The 17066-nt window shown below is 36.2% G+C and overlaps 1 protein-coding gene across 14 annotated transcripts in view; it reads left to right on the forward strand.

Moving 5' to 3' along the window:
* Window positions 1-17066, forward strand: part of Atrx (ATRX chromatin remodeler) — a 132652-nt gene that overhangs the window by 76212 nt on the left and 39374 nt on the right. For all 14 annotated transcript variants that reach the window (XM_085838057.1, XM_085838060.1, XM_085838056.1 and 11 more), the window contains 9 exons: window positions 963-1056; window positions 2268-2370; window positions 3036-3269; window positions 6608-6749; window positions 7544-7653; window positions 8295-8441; window positions 8562-8739; window positions 13686-13823; window positions 15153-15328. In XM_085838057.1, the coding sequence (XP_085694183.1) occupies window positions 963-1056; window positions 2268-2370; window positions 3036-3269; window positions 6608-6749; window positions 7544-7653; window positions 8295-8441; window positions 8562-8739; window positions 13686-13823; window positions 15153-15328 (1322 nt within the window). The remainder of the gene's footprint in view (window positions 1-962; window positions 1057-2267; window positions 2371-3035; window positions 3270-6607; window positions 6750-7543; window positions 7654-8294; window positions 8442-8561; window positions 8740-13685; window positions 13824-15152; window positions 15329-17066) is intronic.

Below are 17066 nucleotides of genomic sequence, written 5' to 3' on the forward strand. Positions count from 1 at the left end.
ATCTGAACAAGAAGACAGGAAGAAAGTGACCCATGACACGCACCTGCTATTCTGTCTTCTGTCTTCCTCCCCTTAGCTCTCTAAGTCATTATTTAGGTCATGATTTCAACCTCCAATCTACCTGTTATAGCTTTCCTTTTAGAGTTCTTAGGTCTCTGCAGATGGTTTGTAATTATCCTCATTGGCAGAGAGTTTATAATCATCTTATTTATCTCCAACAGCCTGTTTTATTTGTTTGAATAGCCACACCTAGTTTTTTGATTAATTTACCTTTGGTTATCACTTACATATTTTATGTATGGCTAATTCTCATTTTTTAAATTCATATACTACTAAATACTTGCATTTTAGCTTAGAAGTAGTTTTATGATTATGTCTGGAAGGAATGTATCTGCTATGGTTACTACTAGAAATGCTTTGGTTTTGGGTGTGTGTGTATGTGTGTGCGCCGCGCGCATGCATGCGTGCACATGCCTTCTGTTTTTGTGAAAGACTGGTATATACATACTGAGATATATTGGGGAAGGGACCATGTCAACACACAACCTTGATTTATGTGTCATCTGCACCTCATGTGTATAGCTTAAAGCTTGTTTTCACTCGTGGAACCTCTTGATAGTTATAGGCTTCCAATTTTGGAGCATTTTAGATCTTCTGATCAGACACACACACACACACACACACACACACACACACACACACACACAGTTTCTCTGTTGAACTCAAGAGATCTGCCTGCCTTTGCCTCCTTTGTGCTGGGATTAAAGGTATGTGCCACTGTGCTGTGTTTGAATGGTGCTTATTATCTTTTTAATAAGCATTCATACACCAACACGCGCATACACACACTCACACCTCTGGTGGTCTATATACTTCTCTAATGTTTAAATATGAAATTACTAAGTGGAGTTTCTTTCTTTTGAAAAGTATTTTCTAATTGATTTATTTTGTCTAAATGTAAGTGAGCAGTGAGGATTCGGAAGACACTGACTTTCAGGAGTCAGGAGTTAGCGAAGAAGTCAGTGAATCTGAGGATGAACAGCGGCCTAGAACACGGTTAGTATTACACACTTTTGTTTCATTTTCCAATGTTGGAAATTGGGCCGTTGAGAGATGGCCCAATAAGTCAGGCTGCCCACTGCTGAGACTGATGATCAGAGCTTATTTCCACATGGTGAAAGGAGACAACCATTTCCTGCTGGTTTTTCCTCTTCTCTCTGCATATTTGCTGTGGCCCTGCCTTCTGTATAATGTTAGGAATTAATTAACATGAGTTGACTATATGTTCAAATTGTTTGAAAAATAACTATGATTGCAAATAAAGTTATAAAGTTAAGTAAGTACAATATATAATATGTTGATTTGAAATTAATTTATAAAAGAGGAAGAGGTGCCAATGAGAAAGTTTACTGGGTAAAGATATTTGCTAATTAGCCTGATCCTTCGGACTGCTTGGGTGGAAAGAGAGAATTGATTCCTGCATGTACTCACGTGTGCGCGCACGCGCGCGCGCGCGCGCACACACACACACACACACACACACACACAGGTACAATAAAGAATAAGTCAGGAGAAGAAGGATCGGGGATGAATTTGTTCAGATAAAATGATATGCTTGAATAAAGTGTCTCTGAAATGAAATCCATTACATTGAATAAGTGAAAATATATTAATAAACACCAATAAAACAAGTAATTATACTTATTGTATAGAACCCAGGGGCTTCTGTGTTATTCACAAAGACTCTACCCTTTGAGATACAGGCCCAGGCCATTGTCACCCTTCTCTCCCCCACCCCCTTTCTGTTTTATATCGTTTGGCCTACTGGCCCTGAACTTACTATGGTGTCATGAGGACCTTGAGCTTTGTTACTCTTAATTTTACTTGTTGGGTATTGAGATGACCCAGTGTATGCTGTGGCAGGCACAGGGCTCTGTGCCTCGTGGTTATACATAAACTGTAGTTTTAACCCCTCATTACTTTTTTAATTGCTTGATTTGTAGTGCTGGAAATGAAACTCCAAGGTCTTCTGCATGCTCTGCACGTGCTATCTGTATTGAGCAGTACCCCGATGGTCAGGGTTATTAACACTACTAAGTTATACATGTAGAAAATGTTAAGATGGAAAGTGTTGTCCATATCTATGTTTGCTACTCAGCGCCATAGCATGTGCACAACATACACTTGATCCTGGCATGTACTATTTCCAAAGTAGTATGTGACTCACTTGGGGAAGCATTTTGTTTTATATTTACACTTTTCTTCAGGTCTGCAAAGAAAGCAGAATTGGAGGAAAATCAGCGGAGTTATAAACAGAAGAAGAAAAGACGGCGCATTAAGGTTCAAGAGGATTCCTCCAGTGAAAATAAGGCAGGAGTGATGTTTATTGTTTGCTTCTATTATAATTCACACATTTTCTCTTTCAATTTTATTCAGTAATTATATTTGATTTTATTTTATTTAACTTTAAAACTTGGGAGAGTGTCTTTTTTGTTTGTTTGTTTCTTGATGTTTTTTCTTTAGCCCCACAGTCCTTAATGGCTTATTTTTTTTAATTGTTTTGAGTTATGAGATGATGAAATTACCATTCAAATGTTTGTTTTTGGTATGCATACAAGTTGTGGTTGCTGGGCCATACAAATAATTACATGTTAAAGGATTTTCCCCTACATTTTCTATATTGGTTCCATCAATTAGCATTCTTAAAAGCAGTGTACCACCTCACATTTACTTTTATACATTTTCTTAGTGAATATAAAATGATATTATATTGCAGTCTTGAATTTTATTTTTCAGTGACCCGGAGTTATTTTCATGTTTTTGTTACTTATATGTGTAAGTTTTAAAAATAAATACCCATTTGACTCCTTTGCCCTGATTGTTTTCCTTTGTCAAGGTTTATTGAGGTTTTGAATATGTCTTTGTTTCTAGATATAATTAATAAAGCTTTTCTACCTCTATTGGCACATTCCATAAACAGCAGGAAGTTAATTCAGCACATTTTTACTCTTTGTTTCTGTGTTTGAATTTCACAGAGCCATTCTGAGGAAGAAAAAAAGGAAGGGGATGAGGAGGATGAGGATGAGGAGGACGAAGATGAGGAAGATGAAAATGATGATTCTAAGTCACCTGGAAAAGGCAGAAAGAAAATTCGGAAGATTCTTAAAGATGATAAACTAAGAACAGAAACACAGAATGCCCTTAAAGAAGAGGAAGAAAGGCGAAAACGTATTGCAGAGAGGGAACGTGAAAGAGAGAAATTAAGAGAGGTAACCAACCTTTCAATTTGCTATATAACTTTCTTTCATAGACATGTGTCATAGATGCATACAGATTTTCAAGAGTTGAATGCCTTAATAAACTACAGATTTCTAGGTAAAGTTCTTTTACACCATTGCTAGTATGCTTTGCTTTTTAGTCTATGTATAATTAGGTACTTGGAAACACTTGAGACTCTTGTATGATCACCAAAATTATTGGAGTATAGTTAGGAAAATAATTTCTTTGTAAATTTTCCTTTTAATTTTTAAAATTGTATGTGTGGTTGTGAATATGTGCCGTGGTGCCCATCCATATATGTATCAGAGGGCACTTTGGGATTAGTTATCTCCTTTTGCCTTTATGTGGGTCAGTTGTTAGGCTTGGATAGAGAGTACCTTTTTCTGCTGAGCTATCCGGCTATCACTGAAATTCATTTTTATATCTATTAAATATTTCCATTTTTAAAAAAATCATTATTTCTGTTTTAATTACACACATGTATTTTGTGTGTGTGTGTGTGTGTGTGTGTGTGTTTCTCTGTCTGGCGTCTTATTTGTCTACATGTGGGTTTGTTTCATATGTGTTGGTGGTTGCCAATTAAGGCCTAATGATACTGTCAGATGTGCTGGAAGGCTAATGCTTGGCGTTATTGACAGACAAGGGTGCTAGGGACTCAGTGGTTCTCTTCTTAAAGAGCAGTGTGTGCTATTAACTTCTGAGTCATCTCTCTACTATCCTTGCTTCATGTATACTCACAGTGCTAGATTTAAGTAATGTGTTTACTTAGTTTTAGATTATTTGGGGATAGTTCCCAGTAATGGTATCATCTTTTATCAGTAGTTAAGATTATACCATTAGAGAGATAAGGATCTTTTAACCATTAGTACAACATGATATTATACATTATTCCTTCAAGTAATAGGATTTTGGGGAAGTTTTTTAAGTTGTCTTGCTTTGCATTTTCATGATTCTCACATGATTCTCACTGCTCTGTGTTATGATTGTACATCTCTTTGGACAGATACTCTTGTTCCCTTTCTATGTGAGTGCCCTTCTCTGGTGAGCTCATTCCTTATTAACACTCAAAGACAAGTTAATGGGAACACAAAATCAAACCAGATATAGGAATACTTTTAAAATCTGTTAAAGCCATTGTGTGCTGTAGCACACATCTTTACTCCAAGCACTTAGGAGGCAGATTTCTGTGAATTTGAGGCCAGCCTTGTCTACAGAGTGAATTTCAAGACAGCCAGACCTACTGAGAGAAATCATGTCTCCAAAAAAAAAAAAAAAGTTTAAGTCAACTACCTCTCCACTAAGAACCACAGGAACAAAGATAGCACCGATAATGATTTAGAGTAAGCTCTGAAGTTAAAATTAATGTAAAAGTAATATTAATGTATGAATTTAATATAGAAAATTTACTACATGAAAAAAAAGAACTTCCCCTTTTTAAATAGTCAGTGCCATTAGTACTCTGGCTGCCTAAGTTCTTTCTCCGGTGGCCAGTTCCTGTATGTATGTAGGAATAGCATAGGTCCAAAATGAAGAGTGCTCCCTCTGAAGAGTGTTCCCTCTGAAGAGTGCTCACTCTGTGCTTTGTTTCCTGTTGCATCAGAGTGTAGAGGAAGCATGCAGAGCACTGAGATTTGTGGTTGAGGGGAGTCCCCACATCCCCTGGTACTTTACTTACTGGTTGCAGTGACTTCAGAAAGTCACTTGCAGTGCCTGAGGAAAAGGGTTGCAGACATCAAGAGCTTCACCCGTGTAGGAACAAATTAGCATACACTTAACCTCTTTGAAGATAGAAATTTATTTTCTTACAATTATTAGAGAAGTTGGGAGTGGTAAGGCTCTATTCCATCCTCTGCTCAGTGTTTCACTAAAGTTTAAGGGACTAACCAGGGCTCTACTTTATCTAAATTTGTAGGATTTTCCCAACATAACTCAGTGACAGGATTTTTTTTTTTTTTTTTTTTTTTTTTTGCTTCTCAGAATTAGAAAATTCAGCCCCTTCTTTACTATGTGGCTTCTCTTGTTTACTACTTGGCATTTTGCTTTCACTTTTGCTGCCCATAGGAGAGCTAACTTTGTTATGTCAAGACCACTTAGAATAAGTCGGAATCAAATGATGATTATTCAAATCTGGGAACCGTATCAAATGGTTTCTGTAGGTCTCAAGTAGGACAGATTATACAGGATGTTTATAACAGAAGGCAAGAATCCTGGTGCAATTTTAATATGCCCACCATGGCATGCAAACAGGCCAAGACATTTAAGAAATTTCACTTTTTTTCTAGTCCCCCCCCCCCCCCCGTGGTATGTCTTACATCATCCATGCTAGGACATAATAACTAATATTTCTTTTTGTGTGATAAATCCTTAATGTATTTGCTTCATTTATTTTCTACAGTACTCCTGAGGGCTCTTGAAATACTTCACATATTTTCAAGTATAGAAACCAAAGCTAAGAAAATTTATGTAGCGTGATAAAATGATGTTGGACCTAAATTCCTATGGTAGTTTTGCTCAACTATATTGTCTCCCAGTATTATCCTTGGTGTGTTATTCAGTTTAAATTTCTTGTAAAATTAGTATCCATATAACTTGTTAGAAACTTGTGATTTAATTTGTAATTTTTAGATTTGATGACACGATTTTTAAAAAAAATCAGCCTTTTAAAGAGACCCTGACAATCTTTTATACACGAAATTGCATAGTTTCTTAAATTTGCTTCAGGCTCATTTAGGAGGAGGAGGGGAGAGAGAGATTATCAGTTCAAGGCTTTTAGTGTTTTCATTTTTTAGAGACACACTCAATATATAGTTTCATCTGTCCTGGAACTCCTGATTCTCCTGTCATCGCCTCTCAAGTAGTATGAAAATAGGCTTGTGTGACCATTTCTGGCACTTAAAATGTTTTGTTTTCTACTGTAGAGATTTGAACACATTTGCCTGGCACATGTTATGCAACTTCTCTACTACCAAGACACACCCCACCCTGACAATTTTCAAATCAAGAATATTTGCTTCGTTTTTGTGGTTTTGTATCAACTATAAAACTATTGTTTTATCCTTCACACAAACATTTCTTTTATTGGTTTTGCTATCATGGGTCAAAGGTAATTTCTTGGTTTACTATAGTGATTTCAAATCCATGTAGGATTTTTTTTTTATCTAGAAAACATAAACCTGGATTTTTCTCACTTTGGATGTGTTCTGTAGGAATAGTTGAGTCTGTTTTTGGAAAATCTATATTGTTAAGGTTGATATCCCACCATTGCTTGAAAGAAATCTATGAGTGTAACTATCAATGACTCCTTTTTTTTTTTTCTTTTTTTTTGTAGGTGATAGAAATTGAGGATGCTTCTCCTACTAAGTGTCCAATAACAACCAAATTGGTTTTAGATGAAAATGAAGAGACCAAAGAACCGTTAGTGCAGGTTCATAGAAACATGGTTATAAAATTGAAACCCCATCAAGTAGATGGTAAGAAGCTATTAAATGATTCAATCACTTTAGCTAAATTTTACCTATGTTTTGTTTTCTTCTTTTTTGCCTAGCATTTTGCCAATCACTGGAGATACATTGTTGAACAAAAATGATATGATTCCAGCTGTTACAGATCTCACAAGGAAGTAAGGAAGAACAAGTTGGGTGTCTGCAAGTGTAGTGTTTTAAGTAGGCAAGAGGTACTACTTACAGTGGGAATCTGTATAGCAGGTACAGATACACTACATAGTGCTTGGCTAGAGCATTTAGGTCTAAGCACAGTTAACCAAAAGCTTTCTTTGGGAAGTGACATTTCAACATTTTCAAGTAAGTGTTTAAATTGGTTTTCCTACATTAGTATTACAAACTCCTTCAGCTACCCTACATACTGGTGGAGTTTTACACGTGTGTATGAAGTGCTTCAGAAGGGAAATAAACAGTTTCTGCATCTTGGATTAGCAACCCCTCTTATTGTTCTGTTTCTACTCCTGGACACTTTCTGTTTTCCAATCTTCTTCTGTCTTCGGCAGCCATCCCAAGCTATAGGGAAACGTGATAGTTTAGCGTAACTGGACAGACACCCTTATCTTGTGTGCTTATGTTTTATTTCTGATTTACTTAAGGAGAAAAAAACAATTCTGATTGCATTTAAGATTTTTTTTTTTTTAGCTCCAAGTGTTGTTTCTTGGGTGCTCGAGAGATGGCTCAGTTGCTCAGAGTACTTACAATAAATCTTCAGAAACAAAATAAAACTCTGCTGTTTCTTGGAAGTTTTGGTTTCTCATTCTTAGGTGTTCAGTTTATGTGGGATTGCTGCTGTGAGTCTGTGGAAAAGACAAAGAAATCTCCAGGTTCAGGATGCATTCTTGCCCACTGCATGGGCCTTGGTAAGACCCTCCAGGTAAGAGCTATAGGAAATAAACCTATCCATTTTTGCACATATATTTGATTCTGCTGTGTTTTAGGTAGGCTGTGGAGGGAGATTCAGCAGTAAAAAAGAATGACAAGATTCTTTCTCAAGTATTGAATATTGTGGTGGAGAATGAAATTTTATGAATTATGTCTATAATAACAATTAATGGGATAAAGGCAATGAATTGGAAAGAGAGCCTAACAAGGTGTATGTGAAAATTCAGAGGGAGGAGAGGGAAGGAGGAAATGATACAAGTGTATTATAATCTCAAATAAAAGGGAAAAAACCCACAAACATTTCTGATAGAGTACAAAAAAAGCAATGTTTATGCAAAGATGCTGATGTAGTTGAAGCAGTGTGGTTGCAGGTATGAATTTAACTTATTTTTCAACTTTTATTAGTCTGATGGTAATGAGAATGTCAAGTCTTTTTTAGTATTAAAGCTGCTTCATTTCTTGGACTGGGTTTAATATTATATTTTCTTTACTTGTATTTTCTGTGTGTTGGAAATTATGATCTTTAGTTGGCTGGCTTAGTGTTTAATGTAAAAATAAGTCATGATTCCTTAAATTTATTTTTAAATTTTTTTGTGGATATTTAAATGAACATGTAACTTTACTTTCTTATAGGTGGTTAGTTTTCTTCACACAGTTCTTTTGTGTGACAAATTGGATTTCAGTACAGCTTTAGTGGTTTGTCCTCTTAACACTGCTTTGAATTGGATGAATGAATTTGAGAAGTGGCAGGAGGGATTAAATGATGATGAAAAACTTGAGGTAACATTTAGTAATGTTTCCTATTGAAACAATAACATGAGATTCATATTCATTCTGAAAGAATTGTCTTAATTCCTAATGCACATTTTAATGGTAATATTTAGAACTTTATTTTTAAAGGTATCTGAGTTAGCAACTGTGAAACGTCCTCAGGAGAGAAGTTATATGCTACAGAGATGGCAAGAAGATGGTGGTGTTATGATCATAGGCTATGAAATGTACAGAAACCTTGCTCAAGGAAGGAATGTGAAGAGTCGGAAACTTAAAGACATATTTAATAAAGCGTTAGTTGACCCAGGTATGTTACTACTAGTTCTGACATTATGAAGCTAGTTGAAATTTTATGTTTATCTTTAAGAGTTTCTAATTGAGCCAGGCATTCTGGCTGGCACACCCCTTTAATCCCAGCACTGTGGAAGCAGAAGTGGGCCAATATCTGAGTTTGATGCCAGCCTGGTCTACTGAACAAGGTTCAGGACAGCTAGAGCTACACAGAGAAATCCTGTGTTAAACAGACAAAAACATTACAAATAATTGGACATTTATTATTAAGTACTTGGTAACAGTTTCCTTTGTCCTTGAGGTTTTATTATTCATACTGATAATTTAAATAATATAAAACTATCCTTAATGCTGCTAGCTGTTCAGAGTTTCAGTGTTTGGGGATCTATGGTTGATGTATTATTAGAGAATTGTAAACTCCTGAATGGTATCAAGCATTTTCAGCAGATTTTTTTTTTTTTGTCACAAGATTTCTTGGGGACACTTACAAACAATAGTCTTAAAAACGAGGCACAGGTTGGAGAGATGGCTCAGAGGTTAAGAGCACTGACTGCTCTTCTAGAGGTCCTGAGTTCAATTCCCAGCAACCACATGGTGGCTCACAACCATCTGTAATGGGATCTGATGCCCTCTTCTGGTGTGTCTGAAAACAGCCACAGTGTACTTATATAAATAAAATAAGTAATAAAATCTTTAAAAAAAAAGAACAAAAACAGGCATGGTGGTGTGTGCCTATAATTGTAGGCCTTCCTATTGGACCAGGCCTTATGTGTCATAGGCGGAGGATCACCTTAACCTTCTGATCTGTCTGCCTTCATTTCCTGAGTGATGAAAATACAGGCATGTACCACAACATCTCATTTGCGTGGTGAAGTGGTACTACAGAGTGAATCCAAGGCTTATGGCTGGGTTACATCTCTGCCCTTGATTTACTCTTTACAGAAGGGTTAGATGCTTTACATGGTTAGGGATTTCTGGAATCATTTCTGGAATCCTAGCATTTGAGACGTGGAGGCGGGGAGATCACATGAGTATCTCAGCCACAAAGGGGGTGTTGTATACTAAGGTAGATTAGTGAGTGGAAGCTGTTACTGTGTGTGCCTATTGATTTGAGTTCAGTGTCTGGAATCCATGATGCAAGATGACACTCGATTCCAGAATCCGTTTAAGATGCCATGATTTATTTTATTTTTAAATTTCATCTTAATATTTTAAAAAGAGAGTGAGTGTGGGAGGATGGGGGTGGGGAATGAGCAGAAATGAATATTTGTGTGTGTGTGTAGAGGAAGAAAACTTTGGCAGTTTTCTTCCACCATTGGGTTGCTGGCTGGTGTAGAGCTCAGGAATTTGCAACAGGGTCTGAGCACTCTGACATGTTGAATCATCTCTCTGGCCCCCTTTTATTTTATAAAATAGCATGTAGATTAGTCCGAATATTGTTGGAAACTGGAGGCTAGAATAGGATTCCAATATATTTCTGCCTTTATCCATTACTTTTGATGTTCTTCAACATTGTCTCTGACTCCTAGTGGTTAATCTTGGCTAACAATTTACTAATTAATTCATTTAACTCACGAGCACATTCTACCTTTGCTGCCACTTCATCAGTAACCTCTTCTTGAATTTTTGTTTTCTTAATCACCAGAGACATTGCCTCTCTTAAATAAGAAGGCAGATCTAAGAGGAGGCACCCAAAACATTCAGGAACAAGAATTAGTGTTATGTGACAGAGAATAGAGGTAAAGAGACAGGTCACCATAAAATCAAGGTTGTTTTTTTTTTTTTTTTTTTTTTCCTTTTTTTTTGTAAGTTTTTAAAAAAAATTTTATTAGTTCTTTTCCTTATTTGCATTTCCAATGCTATCCCAAAAGTCCCCCATCCCCCCCCCCACTCCCCTACCCACCCACTCCCACTTCTTGGCCCTGGCGTTCCCCTACACTGAATCATCTAAAGTTTGCAAGACCAATGGGCCTCTCTTTCCAACAATGGCCGACTAGGCCATCTTCTGATACATATGCAGCTAGAGACACGAGCTCTGGGGGGTACTGGTTAGTTCATATTGTTGTTCCACCTATAGGGTTGCAGACCCCTTTAGCTCCTTGGGTACTTCCTCTAGCTCCTCCATTGGAAAAAAGTCCAATGAGAAGCTAGTAGCAGTTGAGAGCACAGCCAGAGTTCTTAGGAGCAGGGAAGGAGCCTTCTATAGAGTTTAGCTTCACAGAGAATAGTTCCAGGCACCAGTCCAGCCGAGTTAGGTGTATAGTATCCTGCTTGATCTGAAATGATTATGGGGTCCTTTCCTTTCCTTTCCTTTCCTTTCCTTTCCTTTCCTTTCCTTTCCTTTCCTTTCCTTTCCTTTCCTTTCCTTTCCTTTCCTTTCCTTTCCTTTCCTTTCTTTCTTTTTCTTTTTTGTTACTTTGCTTGTTTTTTCATGTAGCCTAAAACTAGGTTATGGTGACTGTTTAATAAAATTCTAGCTGGGCAGTGGTGGCGCAAGCCTTTAATCCCAGCACTTGGGAGGCAGAGGCAGGTGAATTTCTGAGTTCGAGGCCAGCCTGATCTACAGAGTGAGTTCCAGGACAGCCAGGACTATACAGAGAAACCCTGTCTCTAAAAACCAATACAATAAAATTCTAGATATAGTTTTATTTGATACAATGCTGACCTTATTTTCAAAATGGACATATTTAGTTTAATTTTTTTATTTTTTTATTATAAAAGATTTAAATACGTGTTTTGTGGGCATGTGTATCTGTGCATATGTGTGTGCCTGGTGCCTGAAGAGGCCCAAAGAGGGAGCTAGCTCTACCATAGCTAAAATTACAGATAGTCACGACCTGCCATATAGGTTCTAGGAATTGGACCTAGGTCCTTTGTGAAAGCAGTGTGTGCTCTTAGCCTTTGAGACATCTCTTCAGTCTTCTTGTTGATTAACTTTAAAAATTATATACCAAAATTTTCTTCCTTTTGACTTCAAAAATCCTTTGGTCTCCACATTTTTGTTTTGCTATATGGTATTTGTTTGTGACAGGGTGTTTCTTTGTTGCCTAGACTGGACTTAAATGCTTGATCCTGGCCCTATCCCTATCCTCTTAAGATTGTATTGCAATCTCATATAAGATACTCATCTTATAATGTCATGTAAAACATATAGCAAGAGTAATATATTAAAGCATAATATCTAAGATTTTGTAGTAGCAATAACTTATATGTTAAATCCATTTCCATGAATATGTTCTAAATTACCATCAATAAATTCTAAATTTATTAGAAGAGAAATGTGAAATAATAATTTCTTTTCTTCTCAAGCGATTTCTATCATTTCATGTAAATTGGTTGTACTAATGATATATATGACAGTTGAGTATTTGAAAGCTTGGGTTTGTATAGAAGAAATATCCTAGCCTAGAATCAGAGCTCTATGTCAGAGGCAGACAAGCAGTTTTGAGGCATTATAGTCATAGACAGGAGGGATTAAAGCAGGCCAAGCAGCTTCTCAGGTCAGAATCCTGAAAACTGGGAAGATTTTAGTATGGCAGCTATTTAGATTGACTGAAGTTGTTAGTAATACATCCTGATCTCAGCTCCTCTGGCTTTGCATTGGCACTTAATCATTTCTACAAGTGTTGTAGTGACTCCAGCCATTTCAATATTGCTTTTGATGGTGGGGCACTCTACCACTGTGCTACACCTCTAGCCCTGGCTCTGATTTGTCAAAATCATACCAATAGGTGGCATTAAAACATTTTGAAAAAGATCCCCCCCCAAACAAAACAAAAACAAAAAAGATACACTGTAATATTATACATTTATTTGGCCTTTAAATGTCTTTGAGTTTTCCTATTTACTTCAATTGGTCTCTCTTGCTTTAGTGATTTTAGAAGAATACTTTTTTTGTTTTGTTTTGCTTTGCTTTGTTTTTTGTTTTTTTGGTTTTGTTTTTGTTTTGAGACAGGGTTTCTCTGTGTAGCCCTGGCTGTCCTGGAACTCACTCTGTAGACCAGGCTGGCCTCAAACTCAGAAATCCGCCTGCCTCTGCCTCCCAAGAGCTGGGATTAAAGTGCGCCACCACTGCCAGGCAGAAGAATATTTTTCAGTTTTTCCGCTTCAGAAGACAAAATCTGTGTGTATATGTATGAACAATATTTATAGCACTGTTGTATTTTACTAATACTGTCTGCTTCCTTCCTTTTAAATAATTCCTTAGAAAGACACAGGAAAACCTGAAGTCTTTATCCTAATCTTTAACCTAGATCCCATGGAAGAGCAGTACGTTCTTAACCACTGAGTGGCTTCTTCATTAACCCCCTCTATTATTTCTTATAGCATCTGATAGTTTTCTTTTCATGTATATTTAAGCTCTTTGGTGTCTTAGGCAATAATTTTAATGTAATCTAATGTCACTATTATTTTCAGAGATATTTTCCTTCTAATTGTTATAAATGCTATTATGTAATGATTCTAACTTATCATAGTCCTAAAAGTTATTTAAGTCCCTTAAAAGATATTTCTTTTATGAAGTACCCAAATATGTTGAGGATAATCTTCACTAGTATTTCATTATCCTTTTTGTACTTGCTTTTTGATACAGGTTTTCTTTTTGTAGCCCTGGCTCTCCTGGGACCCTGTAGAACAGGTCTGCCTCTGTCTCCTTTCATGGTAGGACTAAGGGTTTGTGCTTGGCTGTGTTGGTAAAGTCTTTACAGGGTTTGTAGATCTTTAGCAGTACTTTAATATTTGGTTATGGGGACTTGATTAATACTAACTAGTCCCATTTCAGTCTTGCACAGTGGCACATAGAATATGAATGTGTTTCTAATGATTTTGCTTTGTCTTCTTTCTATATCAGCAGTGTAAAATGATGAACCATATCTACTTCCATGAGCAACCTTTTTAGTTTTATTGTTTCTGTTTAGTTTTTTTCCTTTTAATTAAGTGTTGTTCTTATGTATATTTTTATAGGCCCTGATTTTGTTGTTTGTGATGAAGGCCATATTCTAAAAAATGAAGCATCTGCTGTTTCAAAAGCTATGAACTCTATAAAATCAAGGAGGAGGATTATTTTAACAGGAACACCACTTCAAAATAACCTAATTGAATGTGAGTTAATATCATGTCTGCTTTAGAATGTCAGTGTTGCGTTGACTGGTACGTGTTTGTAAATTTGGCCATTTCCTCTTCCTTCTGTTTGTTGACCATAATGTATAGTTGATTCTTCGGTTAAAGAACAACATGCTTTTCAATTGCAATGCATTTTAAATAGGAGTAGCAAACCACTCTCAAGACATGTGCCATTGTCATTGTTTAGATATAACTAAGGGAAAAGAAATATTTAAAAAGTATGAGAATTCTTTAATGATTGCTTCAAAATATACAAAAAGTGCATGTGGTTATTCAATAGGTCTAATAGGGATATATATATATATATATCTCCAGTTTGGAGGAAGTACCAGTAAGGATACAGAGTCTGGGTTTGATACTGTATGCCTCTAATTTTAGCACTAAGGAGGCAGAGGCATGTGGATTTCTGTAAGTCCAAGAATAGCCAGTAATACATAGTGAGACTTTGTCTCCTGCTGCAAAAATCAAAATAAAAAAGAAATGCCAATTGTGAACATTTTAGAAAGTGGAGATGAGAACAACAACAAAACAACAACAACAACAAAAACAAAAAAAACTTCTAGCAAATCTTTCCCAGAGTAGCATTTGCTCAGAGTGAGGACAAAAGTGAGATACATTGAGAAGTGCCTTGTGACATCCTCTCACTGTCATGTGATGGAACAGGAGCTTATTCAGCAAATTACAATTGCTAACATAAGAGTTCCACATTTTCTTTCTTTCTTTTTTTTAAGAGTTTCACATTTTCTTGTGTCTTCAGCTTTTTATTCGTTCATTGTTTTCCCTTATTTCTCTTCTATTCTCCTTTTACAGAAATGCTATTTTACATTGTGATTGTGTTTCATATAGGACAATTGATGGCACCTTCTGCAGCCGCATCAAGAACTGAATTAGCTATATATCTTACCTACATACAGTAGCTTGTCCTCTATTTTTATTATTGTTATGTGTTACTTAATATTTTCTTTGCAAGATGCTCTCACTGACCATAAAATCATCAATGCAGTTATGTCCACTTTACACTTATGTATACTTGTTTTATGTTTTACGTGTTATGAATAGTATCAACTGCGCTGTAACAAAATAGGTCTAGGATCTATGGATGCTCTCTTCAGTTTCTTATACGATTTATGTAGTTCTAGATCAGATTTGAAAGCATTTTTTATACTAAATGTCTTCTTTATTCCCTTCCACTTCCCTTCCTGATAATACTTCTATGAGATGAGCATTTGGCATTAGGAATATTTTAGAGAGTTTTTCTGGGTCTTACTATCATTAATGTTATTAATGAATTAATGTCTTGTCTCTTAGATCATTGCATGGTTAACTTTATCAAGGAAAATTTGCTTGGATCCATCAAGGAATTCAGGAATAGATTTATAAATCCAATCCAAAATGGACAGTGTGCAGATTCTACCATGGTAGATGTGAGAGTGATGAAAAAACGTGCTCATATTCTCTATGAGATGTTAGCCGGATGTGTTCAGGTACAGAGATGCTCCACAGTAACGGAGATAATGGAGTCCCAAATCAGTTTTTGACTTTAGGCTTGAGCTACTTTGTTTTCTTTTCTTTTTTTAATTTCATAATTATATCTCTGCATTGGTTTAAAGATCCACCAATTATGCACATTTGTAATACCTTTCACAATTTAAGAACATAGTTGATCTATACACTTTCTTCATATTTTGCAGTGTTCATGTTTTGATTTACGTTCTTTGAGCAGTGGGTTCTGAAGAAGAGCAAAGCTGTTTATGATTAAGAAATTCTTATGTATACTTGACATGGTATTCAGAACCTTACTGTTTGAATAGCTGTAGTAGAGGCTAGTATGACTTAAGAGAGGAACCATTTTTAAAGTACTTGTTAAGAACATGTACTTGTTAACAGTTTTAGGGGCTGGCAAGATGGCTTAGTGGGTAAAGGTGCTTGCTGCACAAGCCTGGCAACCCAAGTTTAATTTCTGGAATCCATGTAAAATTGGAAAGAGAAAAGCTGGCTCGCCGAGAGTTGGCCTCTGGCCTCTCCGTGAGTACTGTCACATACACATACATCACCCATACATTCACTCACACTCTCTTTACATACATCCTTTTACACACACATGCATGCACTCATGCATACACCAGTTTTCTTACTTTTGGGTATGTACTGAACAGGTTAATAATGTAATTTAAAATAAGACTGTCAGTGAATATCAGATAGGTAAGTATGTAGAGATGGAGCTAACAATTCAGAGATTTCAAGATCTATATTCTCTCTTAAGACACTAACACTAAAGGTAGCTTCAAAAATGTTCTACGGAACAAAAAAAAAGGCTGTCCTTAGTGTTATCATAGAACATAATCATGTTTTAACATGTTGGCTATATGTACTATTAAGTACTTCTCTTCTTTATGATTATTACCACCTAAGTAGTAAGTTGGTTTTTCTACTTAAATTGTTATCTGTATTTAATAATTATTAGTATTTGTGGGATTTTTCTGTCCCTCTAACAAAATTATTTTATTAGTGTTTTATACATTTCTTATTTTCTCAGAGGGTACAAACATTGCTTCAGAAGTTAATGTTTGGCATACAACTCAGATTGTATTAGAATTTGGATTTTGTGGAGTTTTTATTCCTTTTTCTTCTCCTTTGAGATGGGTTTTCTTTATGTAGCCTAGGCTGGCCTGGAATCCTTGATGCTCTTTCCTCAGCCTCTCAAGTGTTAGGATCACAGGCATGTACTTCAACACTTGGCTACATGACACTTTGATTCCTATGATTTCCTATGTGAAAACCAATTTACTTTTGACAGTATTGCTTTTCACATGACTTTGTGACATCACCGATTTGTGCTACTTCTTTTAAAATACAGAGATCACCATCTTGAAAACTTGGATTTTGTAAAATGATGATATGACCACTTGAATTTAAAACCTGATGGTCGCCGGGTGGTGGTGGCACACGCCTTTAATCCCAGCACTTGGGAGGCAGAGGCAGGCGGATTTCTGAGTTTGAGGCCAGCCTGGTCTACAGAGTGAGTTCCAGGACAGCCAGGGCTACACAGAGAAACCCTGTCTCAAACAAAACAAAACAAAACAAAACAAAACAAAACAAAACAAAACAAAACAAAAACAAAAACCTGATGGTCATGTTGCAATATGTTTTTTTGGCAGTGTAACATATTATCTAGTCACGTGAAATATGTTAAGTATAATCATATGTGGTACCTGTTAAGAA

Source organism: Mus caroli, unplaced genomic scaffold (genome assembly GCF_978045245.1).
Source record: "Mus caroli unplaced genomic scaffold, Mus_caroli_1 scaffold_5, whole genome shotgun sequence".
Taxonomy (NCBI): Eukaryota; Metazoa; Chordata; class Mammalia; order Rodentia; family Muridae; genus Mus; species Mus caroli.